Source organism: Hesperophylax consimilis, chromosome 29 (assembly GCF_061612785.1).
Source record: "Hesperophylax consimilis isolate HC1 chromosome 29, BYU_Hcon_1.0, whole genome shotgun sequence".
Taxonomy (NCBI): Eukaryota; Metazoa; Arthropoda; class Insecta; order Trichoptera; family Limnephilidae; genus Hesperophylax; species Hesperophylax consimilis.
The window spans coordinates 527,199-542,900 of record NC_142864.1 but is presented as its reverse complement, the minus strand read 5'-3'; the positions used below and the strand labels follow the sequence as shown (position 1 = coordinate 542,900).

General features: G+C 35.6%; 1 protein-coding gene across 2 annotated transcripts in view; it reads left to right on the top strand.

The window, feature by feature from the left end:
• ort (glycine receptor ora transientless) overlaps positions 1-15,702 on the top strand; it is a 133,179-nt gene that overhangs the window by 80,435 nt on the left and 37,042 nt on the right. For both annotated transcript variants that reach the window (XM_089649207.1, XM_089649206.1), the window contains exon 5: positions 1,703-1,929. In XM_089649207.1, the coding sequence (XP_089505333.1) occupies positions 1,703-1,929 (227 nt within the window). The remainder of the gene's footprint in view (positions 1-1,702; positions 1,930-15,702) is intronic.

Genomic DNA, 15,702 nt, shown 5'->3' with positions numbered 1-15,702 from the left:
CATTTTCAAATGGAAAAGTTTTGACCCATTTTCATTTTGTATTTCAAATGGTTCTGGGTACCCATTTTGCACATATCTGGAACTTATGTACTATAAACGATTTAAATATTGAATAAACAAAACAATAGATAAAGTGGGTCAAAGTCGTCATATTTTTCCGACATTTATTAATTATTAATATTTTTAGCATGGTGGACGTGCCAGCGACAACGATTATATATTATAAATTAATTGACTGCTTAGTTGTCGTTTCGGTTCTGCTTAGTTATCGATATGGCTGCGCTAAGTCCCTTGGTCGGAGTCAGCGGTAAAGAATCGGTCAACTCATCATTATCATCGTTAACTATGTAAATCCCAGGGTATCTGGTACGGTCGATTAATAAAACCCTGCAATCAATCTATGGTCAGTTAGCGATATTTGCGAGCACGGTCAGCATTTAATTCCAACAGTCGGTAGACAAAAGCCGTTTCTTTTAGCGCAGCCTCAAAGTTGTCAGATAAATTTTAGTTAACTGCCAATATACCTACACAAATTTTTGAATAATGTCGTTCGTTATGCAAAATAACTGAATGAATTAATGAATGGGTGTGAACTAACGAAGCTCTTAGAATAGAAAGAAATTGTGTACGCGATCAATTGATTCCGTTCCGGCTTGGAGAAACGAAAGTTCTTCATATACCTATCACTATTCTCGGTCCAAGATTAGAACAACCCGTGGACGCGCATGTCTCCGCCCTTTCACCCCACTCCTAAAAGGACGAGCGTTAACACATTCAGACCCACTATTTTAATAAATTAATTATTTAATTTATTTTCCTACCGATAAATAAAATTAAAAATTAAAACATTTTAATACATTCAAATAATGATGATGATAGTATTACAATACATATTGTACTTTATTAGGCATCAGATTTATCAAATAGGCTAAGAAATCAATCCAAAGTTGAAAATATCATCATTGCCATTAAAAAAAAAAATAATTTTCCTCAGATGATTCATTTGAAATTTCAAAAGCTAACGAATTATCATTATTGTCCTCTAGTTCATCAAAAATGTGATCGATATTCCGAAATTTTTTTTCGATACATATTTATTATCATTGTCCGTTGAGGTTTGTGCACCACCTATAAACATAAAAAAAACCGATCAACACCAACATTCACAAATTTTATACATATATTACCTATCTATATCCTTGAATTATAAAAATGCATTGTTGTAAATCGAATAGTCATACAAATAACACATAAATAATGTTTACCTGTCCTTTTTTGTTTTTCGTAATTGGTGATAATGAATTCGGACATATCGGCTGAACATCCATTTTATAGCAGGGTCTGAATGGGTTAATTTCTCTAAGCGCGGGCATTAACGACTAACGAATTGTCAGCGAAGATTGCCGGAGATAGCCGAGCGATGGCGAAGGAAAGGAGCGGGGGGGTGGTATGCGCAGAACGAACCTAATTTGGTACTCCAACAGGTCGTTCTTATCGTGGACAGAGTATAGTTATGGATAAAGACTTCATTGATTAATTAACTCCCTTGTTAATGTCAAAACGTACATGCGGATTGCCAATGTAGCTAGTATTTCAATTCGACATTGTCAATTTATTTTGCTTCACATTCCATTCACCACTTCTTCAAAGAATCAGTCAACTGATTATGTAAATGAATAAATTATATTTTTGTACTTGGCAGATTGCTGGAGGTAGATTGGTTGAAGCACATGTGGCGGCCGGATTCTTTCTTCAAGAACGCCAAGTCTGTGACCTTCCAGACGATGACCATTCCCAACCACTACCTCTGGCTGTACAAGGACAAGACCATACTCTACATGGTGAAGTTGACCCTCAAGCTGTCTTGCGCGATGAACTTCCTCATATACCCCCACGACACTCAGGAGTGCAAACTACAGATGGAGAGCTGTAAGTACGCTATAAACCTTTCATTTCTCTGTAAATTTGTTTGCTACGTTCCGGTTCCTGTTCAAGATGGTGGCATTGTTCGAGACTACCTTTTCGTCCAGCTGATCTTGAAAATACTATTTAGTTGCTTGTTTGATACCAACACAATACTCTTGAGTTGCTTGTTTGATACCATCACAATACTCTTGAGTTGCTTGTTGGATACCATCACAATACTCTTGAGTTGCTTGTTGGATACCATCACAATAATCTTGAGTTGCTTGTCGGATACCATCACAATACTTTAGTTGCTTGTTGGATACCATCATAATACTCTTGAGTTGTTTGTTGGATACCATCACAATACTCTTGAGTTGCTTGTTGGATACCATCACAATACTCTTGAGTTGCTTGTTGGATACCATCACAATACTCTTGAGTTGCTTGTTGGATACCATCACAATACTCTTGAGTTGCTTGTTGGATACCATCGTAATACTCTTGAGTTGCTTGTTGGATACCATCACAATACTCTTGAGTTGCTTGTTGGACACCATCACAATACTCTTGTTGCACACAATTTCTTTACCGAATTATTCTTCTTCTATAGGCGTCACAAACACAATGTACTGGCTGGAGGATACACATAAAAATTTAATTAAGGCGATGCACTACGTCGTGTAATATTTTGAATTGAGCCGCTATCAATAACAACCCTTACGTAGATGGCGATAAGGTTTAAACTTCCGCTTAAAACCATCCGCCTGTTTTGATCTATGCAAGAAAAAAACATGGCCAAAAAGTGCCTTTTATTTTATTTGGTGGATGTTCAGGCATAAATATTTAATTTTTTTTCTATCATTTTATAAATAACTTAATTTGCCACATTATACAATAAAATCATAACCGAAAATGGGTTCGTAAGTAGGAGATTTTGAACTTTAAAGCAGTTTTCAAAGGCCTTATGCATTATTTTTTTCTTGGCTTACAAAAAGACTTATCTAAAAAATACTCGACTATTTCAAAGGCCAAGATGTATTCTACTCACAGTATTTAATTAAAGCATCTGAAACATTTCTAGGCGACAACATTTTCAAACCAAAAACACATGTTTTTTCATTACTACGTATGGCATCGCCTTAACCATTTTTTCAATGGAACCAATTGACCGAGGGACGAGCCTGTCGAAGGTATCACTCTCTCTCGTATTAGCCTAATAATTAACAACTCAAAAAAACTGACCAGTCGTAAATGTCTTTTGGACAAATGCCAGGGGTTAAATATCTACTAATTAAAGAATTGGGTAGAAAGGAAGGTAGGTAATGAACAAAACGCTCTTAAGGGGTAGTAAAGACGGTCCTACGACAAAGTTTAACGACGTAAGGTCTCCTCAGGAGGTCCGAGGTTCACAGTGAGTTCAGCACTCAAATAAGGGACAGTTTTACTATGTTTTTTTTATTAAAATTATAAAGAAAAGGCACGAATTAATCATAATAATATGTAACATTCTTAATTAACTAATTTTATAACCCTAGTAATAGGGAGCTAGTCTATTTACTTATGCTTAAAAATAATAAAGGTGTATGTACTTAATAGTAGGTATATCTAGTTACAAAAATTTTCCAGTAGGAATTATCTAAAATATTACAAATATATGAAATAGATCACAGAATAGGTCAGGTTGGAATCCCAGCCTAAGACCTAGTTATTTAGCAGAAATTCACGTGTTGATAAACTCATCAAATAGCCATTTTGTTTTTTTGACAGTTGAAAGGTTCCCGTTAAATGCCGATTCGAATTCCGTTTCAGCTTTTGAACAAATTGTGATCAGTAGAAGAGGACACCTATCGTGTTGTTGAGCTTGTCAGCTTTTTGCAATTTGTGTGAACCGGCTTTTAACGGGGACCTTTCAAATGTTAAAAAATAATGGCGTTGAATGCCCATTTGATGACAATGTTACAGTTGAATTTTTGCGAAACAACTGGAAATTAGTGTTTTTTTCGTAGGTATATACCTTGTGGCGTCGAGAAAAATCTAGATTAACTAATTAATAATAAACCGCTCGACCTACTTAGTACCTACTCCGGAATTATGTACCTGCAGTCGAAATCGCATCGTAAACAGAGCAACCTACGTACTTCAAGCACCTACTTGTCTATCGACGACAATAACATCGCAAGTCCGTCTTTCACATTACGAGAACTCGCCAGAAGGTTCGAGTCTACGGCCTATGCATAATTGCCGCGCTGTCGAAGGTTCCTGAAACATACAGTCTGTGCGAGTACCTAGGATTTAGTTGCCATCCATCTACCTACTGCTGCCGTCGGCCGTGTAGTATAAATATGCCCGACGCAGCGAGTCAGTCAGTCAGTCATCAATCTGCCGCCAACGATTTACTAATCTCACGAGTGACAATCGGTGCGCCCCCGCGCCCCCGCGAAGGACGAGATACCCGGCTTCGCCCGTACCATCATGAACTCCATCGGGACATCATCATAGCGCCTTGTCCAGATCGTCGTCCCTGGCAAGCGCTACTCGGATTACAAGCGCCCTGGTTCCAGCGTCTCTGATCAGCGCTTCTTCCACGCAACCATGACCACCACGAGGACACGCAGCATCCTCACTGGTCTACGCCGCTCCCGTTTAACTGCCTACAAGGTCCGCCGCACCTTCGGCCTCCGTCAGCACTGGAGTATTGATTCCCCAGATCGCCAGTGCCTGACAGTCATCGAGTCCCAGTCACCAGCGCCCGGCGTCGACTCACTGACCCGCGCCTGACCAGCACATCATCGCAGCAATCGGAATATTCTACATTTGTCCTACATCATCTCCTCGTTACGGCAACTGACTTAATAAACACAGTGACCTTCACCACACGCCTTTTATTTCGTGCCTCATCCGATCCCCAAATACTTTTTTAATATTAACTCCATAGCTAAATTATTTATTTATCTTAGAGCTTATGTCGTCTTCGCGGAAGTTTTGATGTGAAAGAAAATTTTTGTAGAACGGAACGAGTGAACCCTGTTCTTGAAGAGACTCGTATTATAGGAGAGAGTAAACACAAAAGACGACGAATCATTCCAAGGGTCTAACACAGTGAAATCGATAGCTTTATAGTATCGGCTCGATATGCGTAACTACCGATGATTTTAGGTTGATTTCTCGGGCACGGTCGCGCTGTTGATATAATGCAAATTGACATACGCTGGGAACACTAGCGCATCTCTCTTTGATTTTAGATTCCTAAACGTAAAAGTTAAAAATTCTAATATATTGACAATTTCCAATTGAAATAATAACTTTGATACAAGTTGGAAGGGAATCTATTGACCGCGTCTTAAATGAATTAATGAAGTCTGTGGATCGTATATACGATTTCTTTCAATTCTAAAAGCTTAGTTAGTTCACCTCCATTCGTTAAGAAGCCAATTATTTTGAATAACGAACGGCATTATACAAAAAGTTGTGCATATTGACAAGCATCCGACACCTCAAAGGCCGCGCTAGAACCAGCGACTCTTGTCTACCGACTGTCGGATCATATTCTGACCGTGTTCGCAAATATTGCTAACTGACCATAGATGACTTCGTCAATATCGTATTGATGTGATTGTCCTTGCTAGACCTCCGATTCTGAACTGACAGACGATATAAAATAAAACAAAAAAGAACGAAAATCAAGATGGCGATATTGCGTCAGATTTTTGACATGGTTGAAGTAACCAAATCAAATTAAACCGATTGTTAAAAATAAAATGATTCCATAAACTTTTATTTCGTTTCTTTGTTTTTAAAGAGTAACACAATTAAAGTTAAATATTATGTGCTTAAAAGTTCGAGTCGTAGATGCGATCCGTTCTCATGTGATTAAAGGTTGAACGCGCGTTTACAGATTGTGCTCCGGTGCAAGTTCTTCGGAGCATTTTACATTGAAATACGGGTAGAATAAAGAAAACATTCCACCTAACTTTTCTGATGATTTATAGGTAAAATCTTCTACTAGCTGATAGCTCTGTTGTAATCTCTCCCCTTTTCTCATAAACGACGTTTGTAACATAAAGAGGGTGGTTACAACACCCAATTGATGTCTCCGCGGATGGAAAATGACCTACTTTTGTGTAACCAAAGACGTCATTAAGTTTCCAACGTTTTTCTCCTCTCAGAGCAATATAATTATTGCCATTATTTGAAACTGGAATATCCAGAATTCGAATTTTAAAATCATTAGTGTTGCCCGTTGAAAATCTAGTTGAATTGAATTTTCCCGAAGGATATAATTAAAAACTTCAAGCAGGTACTTTTTGGAAAGGTGCTTAACTTTTTTACGTGAATAATTATATTTTTATTTGCATTTTTGACCGCTGTAATATTGACAACTTCGCAGGGATAATGGCTTCCCCAATTGGAGTATGAAGTGAGACGGAGTGGGGAACTGAAGGAAATGGGGGAAAGGAAGGGTGGGAAGTATCTGATTTATTAAACATACTTTTTTGGACGCGAGGTATACTATTTATAGAACCAATTACGTGATATGAAGAGAGAACGGGGAACCATGCAAACTCTTTTTGTTTCAAACTCTCATGTTTTCTCTTTCATACAAGACTTCAGTCGCACGTTCATTACTCTTTGTAAGTGGGTAGATTCGCCTCCAAAGCCTTCAGGCCGATTTTCCCCAATAATGAACACTCGTGGCCACTCGGCCGAGGACACTTCAGAAGCCCGAGGCGGGGCCACAAGTAACCCAGCTACCAGAGGGCTAAATTACATCCACCAAGACGTTTGAAACTATATCACATGATTTCGTGAAGATTTCTTTAATCTTTTATGTTAGATAATTCATAGCTACTTTAGATACGCCATTGTCTAACACATTTCTGTCAGAAGATGGTCATTAAACATACTAAAGGCAGAACACATTAATTATTTTAACTTGGGAGGCGGGTATGGGTACCACCTCCCCGGAAATCATCGGAAACCCACCAACTCAGCCTTAAATCACCCCAAGTGGTTCGCTGCGATTGGTGAATCTGCAGGTGTGCCTGCTTCCATGGGCTGAGGTTTATCCGCGTCCTGGCGGCGGTTGTGCCTGCCCTACTGCGTGGCGGGCCGGATTGGTAGAGACTGGTTGGAGTCCTTTCGACCGCTCCAGCAGGACCCTCTCGGAATATCGCCGTGCACCGTAGTTGGAGGGATGGATTATTACGTCCGTCATTCCTGGATACACTGACCCCCAGATTCCTATTCATATTATGCCTATATCAATCCCTATAGCTAACCCTATAACAAACGGGTTGCAATCTTTGGATAATTGATATCAGGTAGGTATGCTGTCCTTGTTCTTCCGGTATGACCATGGAAGATGCTACCAGGAATCAGATTTATTGATCCCTTCGGCACCTGTGCGTAGTCCAATATACGTGCACGATTGACAAATTTTGTCACATAAGAACGGGTCGCTTCTACGACTACGACTACGTTGAGGAACGATTTGCCGGCCTCTATGTTTCCTCCCTCCTACAACATGGGTCTCTTCAAGACTCATGTTCACTCCTTCCTCTCATCAAAAAGACCCTACACACAGCATTCCCAAAGATGAAATAACAATATAGGAGGCGATGAGGAAAATATTTTGCCTTAGGACTTCCTCTGTGGCGTTAGTATAAAAAAACACAATCCGACTTGATTTTTATTTAAAAAGTTGTTAATGGTATTATTATAGACAGCCCTGATTTAATAAGTCTAATTACCTTCCATATACCTATAAGATCTAGTCGATCTAAAACTCTTTTTAATTGCAATAAAAATATCAGGACTGATATTTAGATACTCGCTTGTACCTAGATTGCATGCAGTTGGCAATGTTTTCTCAGAAATTGTAGATGTGTTCAACATACCTCAGTAATAATAACAATTAAGTTTATCATAATACCATTCTTCTGTATGGGTTCTGTATAATTTTAAATGAAAATTTTAATTTTGATTACTGTTTCACTGAATTGTTATGTTCATATTATCAAATGTTTGTAAAAGCTCTTGTGGGCGTATAATAAATAAATAAATGATACAGTAGTTTTGTCACAAACTTCACGTTCAAAAATCGTCAGAGATGTACACGAAGTGCGTAAGGGTTCAGCCTTAAAATATGTATGCGCATGCGCATGAAAATTTCAACGGTTCTATTTGAAAATTAGAGATGGCGCCACTTCCGTTTACGACAATCAAAACTGTACAGTCAATAAGATAACATACTCTCATATATTTTACTACATTGTGGCCACTTATACACGAAGCTATATTTACCAGATGTACCTTATATGTTGTTTTGTCTGGTTGTTCTGATGTATGTTGACCCAGAATTCCTGATTAGTCTTTTATAGAGATTGGATTTGGTCCTTCTCAAGAGAACATTCTTAAATGGCCGCTGGGAGTACGGGGACCGTTCGTATGATGTATCGGTCACGGCTATTCCGATGTTAATATCCTGGGAAATGTCGTTTTTCGGAGTGACGGACGTTCTAAGGTAAAAGAATTCACTCATTGCTTCGAATGCATATTCATCAACTTATAGTGGTGACATTGAAGTAAGTAAAACGCGATAAATGGATCTACGCAAGAATAAATGTCCGATTCGCTCTGACTAAAGACCACCTTTCAGATTAGAAAAGTTGCTCGAAACGATTTTTGCCGTGTTTGGTGACCAGATCTACCAGATCCATTCACCGTAACTGTTGCTCCAGCCTCATTTTCGAAAAAGTAAGGTCCAATGACTCCGCCGGACCATAAACCGCACCAAACAGTCACACGTTGAAGATAGAGAGGCTTTTCAACAATAACTGGGTTTTCCGAGCCCCAGATGCGACAATTTTGTTTGTTGACGAAGCCACCGAGGTGGAAATGGGCCTCATCACTCAAGATGATTTGTATTTGATTCACTCAAGTGAATTTTAATAATTTCAATGCGTTGTCGAAGCGTGTATCGTTCCGTTTTTATCAATGGCGTAGTTTCTACTTGTCAAATGTCAAAAAATGACAGCTTCAAAAGTTACATCTACCGAAATAGCGGGCTATTCAAAATAACACCTCTTATTGGAAAACCCTGTATTATTAAATTTGATTTTAATTAAATTAAAAGAAAATAAATTAAATGGAGTTATTCAAATTAAACACATAAACAATAAATAGGTTAATTGAATTTGAAAATAAGTTTTTCGGTCCTACACACAAGCGAACAAATTGAAAAGTGTTATTAAATCTGAGATTCAATCGATGATCTAATTGTATAAAAAATCTTACGTTAGACGCGCTGTAGAGTGGCAAGCAAAGAAACGCTAACTGTGGTGCTTTTTGTTTCGTGGATAAAGTCAAGTGTCTAAAATTTCATACGTTAGTGAAGATCTTATACAACCAGAAAAAACTCGTTCGCATTCCATAGGTATAGAAGAAATATTATGGGGTGAGTATAGAGTGACAAATCACACAACGAGGAAATTATTTATATTTTTTTTTCCAGTGATTTTTTCACATTCTGCGCTAGTTTCGTTATAAAATAACGATTCCCGTGAAAATTCCCGGGTTACGAATAACCTGACGCAATTTGAATTCCTGATACTATCATAATTTTAAATGCTTAGTGGGTAAACGTAGTGCAACTTAGCTAGCGGAGAATTAAACCCGATGCATTTGTCTACTTAACTACTAACTTGTTCGTTCAATAGTTTATTTTTATTTTTTTTATTTGGTACATTATTTTGTTACAATTTATGTTTTCCAGTAATGTAGGCCTCACTGGGTGGCTTGCCCGTGCTGAGGCCTTCATTTTATAATATGAAAATCTTATCTACATATTACATTTAAAGAGAAGATAGTAAATTTGAAAAGAAAATAATAAATTTAAAATTAAAAATAAAAATACATAATAATACATTTAAAATTAAAAAAATAATACAACGAAAATAATCTTGTGTGTTTGTGAGTGATGTGTGTTTATGTTGGTTTTGTGTGTTACGTGTAGGTTTTATTTTTATTTTATGCTATGACATTTTGGTAATATTGTCTTTTTTGTTGTTTAATCCATTTTGTAATTTTGTGTGTGAATTTATTTTTATTTTCCTCAATTTTAATTTCAATTTTTAGACTGTTGAAAGCTTTTATAGCATGGTATTGGTAGTGTCTTTGTCCAAATGTTGAATTTACTGTTGGAGTTTTAATGTTTTCTTTGTACGCTTGTCTAACTGGTCTGTTAGTGTTATTTTGTGTATGTTGAAATTTATTTTTTTTGTTAAAAATGTAGTTTAGTAGTGTTTTAACGTATAATTGGCGTATATCTAGTACGTCACAGCTGTTGAATATTTGGTCTGTATCGGTCAGTCTATGTTTTTTTAGTATTACCTTTAAGATCGTTCCTCATTAACCGACTGATATGCTTTAGAAAATTATCTGGTATAGACAGTAAAGGGAGTTTGGCATAAATTACTTCGGTACAGTTTTACAACTTCGCTCGGCTGTGCGAGTATGCAGCGATAGTCGACCATAGAAGTGGCGCCCTGAATAGATGTGAAGTGCCACTTGTTTAGGCAAATCGCCGTGTCATCAACTCTACTCTACCATCTACTTTCTGCCCTGCTCTATGTTTAAAGGGGCTTCCCGGAATAGCTCCTACTATAATAGGCTGATACAGAAGATCCCCAGTCATGTATTAATTGTTTCATATTGCTTTCCCACAAACGAAGTAAAGGGTTTTCCAATAAGAGGTGTTATTTTGAATAGCACGCTATTTCGGTAGATGTTACTTTTGAAGCTGTCATTTTTTGATATTTGACAAGTAGAAACTACGCCATTGATAAAAACGGAACGATACACGCTTCGACAACGCATTGAAATTTTTAAAATTCACTTTAGTGAATCAAATGCAAATCATCTTGAGTGATGAGGCCCATTTCCACCTCGGTGGCTTCGTCAACAAGCAAAATTGTCGCATCTGGGGCTCGGAAAGCCCAAGAATTATTGTTGAAAAGCCTCTCTATCCTCAACGTGTGACTGTTTGGTGCGGTTTATGGTCCGGCGGAGTCATTGGACCTTACTTTTTCGAAAATGAGGCTGGAGCAACAGTTACGGTGAATAGATTGCTTAATGATTTTTATGGCCGGAATTGGATGGTATTGATTTGGACAACGTTTACTTTTAACAAGATGGCGGTACGTGCCACACAAGCAACAAAACTATTGATCTTTTACGATTGAATATCAAAATAACACCTCTTATTGGAAAACCCCGTATAATAACTAATATACAGGGTGTCCGGAAACTCGTAGTACATGCGGGAAACTGGTGAATCTACATCACATTTGGAGTCGATTTTGTAGTATATATTTTTTTTATTTGAGCTTTCGTTATCGAGTAAATCGAGTTTGAAGTTGATTTTTTTTTTTTTTTTTTTAATCAAATTCTTATAAATTATTACTGAAGATCAAAGTACCTAACTAATTAAAACTATTTGAAAGTAAAACAAATGAAGAAACTCGGATTTGAAGCATTATTTTGAAATCACCCTTCATTTAACCCGGTGTAATCATAAAATATTTCTGCTCTGCAGGGTTAAAACATCTGTTATTCAACCCTAAACACCAGAAAAAACTTTAACCCTAAAATAGCCGAAAAATATTTTTTTTTGTTTTTTTTGAAAATGCTCAAATCAAAAAACTTTATGTTTTTTTGGGTTCCCCATGTGGTGTAGATTCTCCAGTTTCCCGCTTGTACTACGAGTTTCCGGACACCGTGTATAACTTTACAATTGAAACTCCTAGCGTGGAGGACAATATACCATACCAACTACTAATTATAGACCCATTTCACTCTTATCTAATATATCGAAAATTTTTGAAAAAATTGTTAAAAAAAGACTAACTGCATTCTTAAAAAAAAACTCGATTATAAATGAAAATCAATTCGGTTTCACAGAGGGAAAAAGTACCCAAGATGCCATTGCAAAAATTTCACCTAGTATTCAGAGTGCCCTGGACAAATCAAATAAATGTATAGGAATTTTTATTGACTTAAAGAAAGCATTTGACAGCATTTCCCATGAAAGACTTATATTAAAATTAAAAGAAAATGGCATTGACCACTTAGCTCTTAAATGGATAGAAAGCTACTTAACAGAGAGACCTCAAATTGTAAAATTAAACCAAACCTTTAGTACACCACTAACAAGTACATTTGGTATTCCTCAAGGCACGGTCCTCGGACCATTACTATTTCTAATGTATGTAAATGACATTTTCCAACAGAAAATCAAAGGTGAATTAATCTCTTATGCTGATGATACTGTTTTATTAATAAAAGGTCAAACATGGGAACTAGTTAAAAAACTTGCAAATGAATGTATTAATATCTTAAAATCATGGTTTGATAATAACCTACTCACACTTAATGCCAAAAAAACAACATATGTATTATTTTCACTACAAAAAATACCTAAACACAAAGTAAATATCATAATCCATGATGAAAATTGTGACAATGTCAACTGTAAACTACTTAATCCTATTTGTACTGTAATCAACTCTTCTTCTGAAATTAAATATCTTGGTGTGATCATCGATGAAAATTTGAAATGGAAAAGCCATATTACGGAGTTAGTAAAGAGAATAAGGAAATGTATATATATATTTGTTAGGTTAAGAAATATTTTAAATGTGAAAATACTAAAAAATGTATATTATGCTCTTGTCCACTCCCTGCTTATTTACGGAATCATAGGTTGGGGAGGATCTTATAAAAACAACCTAAACTCAGTAAAAGTCTCGCAAAAAATTATTATAAAGGTAATACTTAAAAAAAACTCTACTTTCCCAACAAAATTGCTTTTTAAAATGTTTCCAGTACCAAATATTGATGATATATTTAAGCAAACTTCAATTATAAAAATGTGTAAAGAAAAAAATAACACAGAATATCAAGAATTTTACAAACTGATGAGAAATGGAAATCAATTTATTACGCCAATCTTTAAAACAACTCAAATGCAAAACCATTATATTTACCAAGCCATAAAAAACTACAATAATCTCCCTTCCGAATTGCGCTGTATTACGAACCAACAAGAACAAATCAATAAAATCAATCTTTTTTTCAAAAAAAACTTATATTAAAAAAATATATGGATATATTATATTTATATTTTACACATAACATTGAATCACTGAAGTAAGAATCGTGGCTCCCTTATCAGGCACAAGAGCTCCTCTTTTCTGATAAGGTATACATGACCAATTATGTACCTAAATATTATATTTGCAAAAAAATGTATGTATTAATGTAACTATGATCTAGATTAAAATAATAAAAAAAAAAAAAAAAATTGTATAACAAATATATTAAAGAATAAATATTTAAAAAAAATAGGCCGATACAGAAGATCCCCAGTCGTGTATTAATTGTTTCATATTGCTTTCCCACAAACGAAGTATAAGGAACTCCAGTCCTTAAGTTTATTTTTTTTACCTTCTAAATTAAATACCAGTATTTTTATCAATATTTATTTATTTTTTTAAATGTAATTTTTTGGTTCTCCCGAAAACAGATCAAATCTATAGACGTGAACAGTGACGTCACGAGTCACCAGTCTCAAAAAGCCTACGTTTTTTTTTCAACAGGGACTGTAATTTATAAGCGAGTCGTACGTTTTTTGTTCTTAACATTACCCGCTTTTAACATTGAAGAACACGAGGTAAAATGTTAGCATCTCGTCACAAATGTTATTGTATTGAACCAAAGTGCAAAAATACATCCATGACCCTGTGAATGTGGACCAGGATTGCCAATTCATATGTTCTAAAAGGTGACCGGATAAATCGTCGCAATGATAATTCATCACATCTTTAAAAAGTTATATAAAGTCATGGAAAGTGATGAAACAAAAACTTTATAAACTGGGTTAAGTAGGTTAGGTTAGGTTAGGTTAGGTTTAATTTTTTTTTCATCGTTTATAATTACTTTATATCACTTTTAAAAGTGTGTTGAATTGTCACTGTGTTGAGTTATCATGGGACCGTTCTAAAATACCCACAAGAGATGAAGAGATTTTCAAAATCCCCATAAGCTCCTTTACTTCCAAAGTTAAACAAAAGTCTAATGAAATGAGCCTTTATTTTTATTAATCGTCATTTTCGGATTTTCTCTTAAATCATAGATGTATTACTCATGTAGACTGGTTGTGATTAATCAGCAGATTCAGTCGTACCGACCAAATATAATGTTTTATTCGTTTTTAAATGACAATCTATACATTTTTCGTATAATCTCTAAATAGTATACAACAATGTTACTATCCGTGTCTGTCTGTTTGTGCGCTTAGTTCTTCTAAACTATGCAACGGAGTTTGATAGGGTTTACACTAGTTTTATATATTTAATGCATGGGTATTATATTTTTTGAAAGTAGAGAGAAGTCGAGCTACGCCGGGTATAAATAATAAAACTTATATATTCAGAATCAGTGTTAATCAGGAGTTACTTATTCTGTAAATCTATGCTAAATAAATTAGGAATGGTTTCAGTTAAACGCCTATTCTAGGCCCTTTTTAGCTTTTGAACAAATTATTAAAAACTGACATGTTGTCATGTTTGTCAGCTGATCACAATTTGTTCAGAAGATAAAACGGATCTTGGATCTAAAACACATCTCTCTCATATTCCTCGATTGACTTAATTCATATAAAAAATAGCACTTGTCAATGTTTAATTATTTCTCACATAAAATATTAACTTATTTATATTTATTAAAAATTTTACTAACTATTATGAATATTGTCAAATTCTTCAATCTTTAAAGGGGTAGGGATGCCGGTTTGGATGGCGGTTGAAATAAAATTCAATATCTTTAATCCAATGTAAATTTTCTTTGATATAAAAACAAAAAACCAAGTATTTTATTATTATTATTTAAGTAAACAAAAAATATATTACAATTTAAATAATAGTTATTATTTAGAATAGATCCACTGTCAATTTAAGTGAGAATAAAACCAAATATATCGCACAGAGTTTTGGTGGCCGGGCGGAAAGAATCGACGAGTCACGAGGAATAAAGAATCGTTCCGTGCAAGAGTCGGTTTTACCCCCCTAGGTGCCTAAAAAAGATGTTTCACATCAAAGCTCACTTTTGTACTAAAAATTGACCGTTTCTAGACTTCGCTTACCCCGCGATTTATATGTCTATTACCTATATTCGTAGTGATTTAAGACACACTAAGAATATACTCTTTTTCGGCTTGTAAATTATATTGTAAAGTTCCCGTGTTTCTTCCATTGTATGTTTAGTAGAGCTTCGTCGAGTCGCCGCCACCCATTATTGGCGCCTGCGGAGGGTTTTCTCCACTTTTCCCGCTCTTTTCATTATTTTTTCCTTTTATTTTCCATCCTACTACACATTCTCAATTGCGAAACGGGCCTCGAACCTCAAAGGGCAACGAATAATGAATTATTTCTGTTTATGTAATGAAATCCCTTTATTAGAATAAGATATCAACTTTTACAAGACAAAATACATTCCTAAAAGACAATAATTTGACAATGCTTTTTCGACTTGACCTTTAGTTGTATTAAATTGTTCAATTCCTATACCGGAACGTACCAGGTGAATTGGCTTTTGCAGTTCATTATGGAGTGCTGATGCCAACCCTGATGAATGTAAGTAGTACATGACAGTAGTAGTGAGTGAATACAGTATGCATGAGATCCATGAGGTGTGTGTGTGGACAACTGTTTTACAATTTTGGGTATTCGCAAAGAA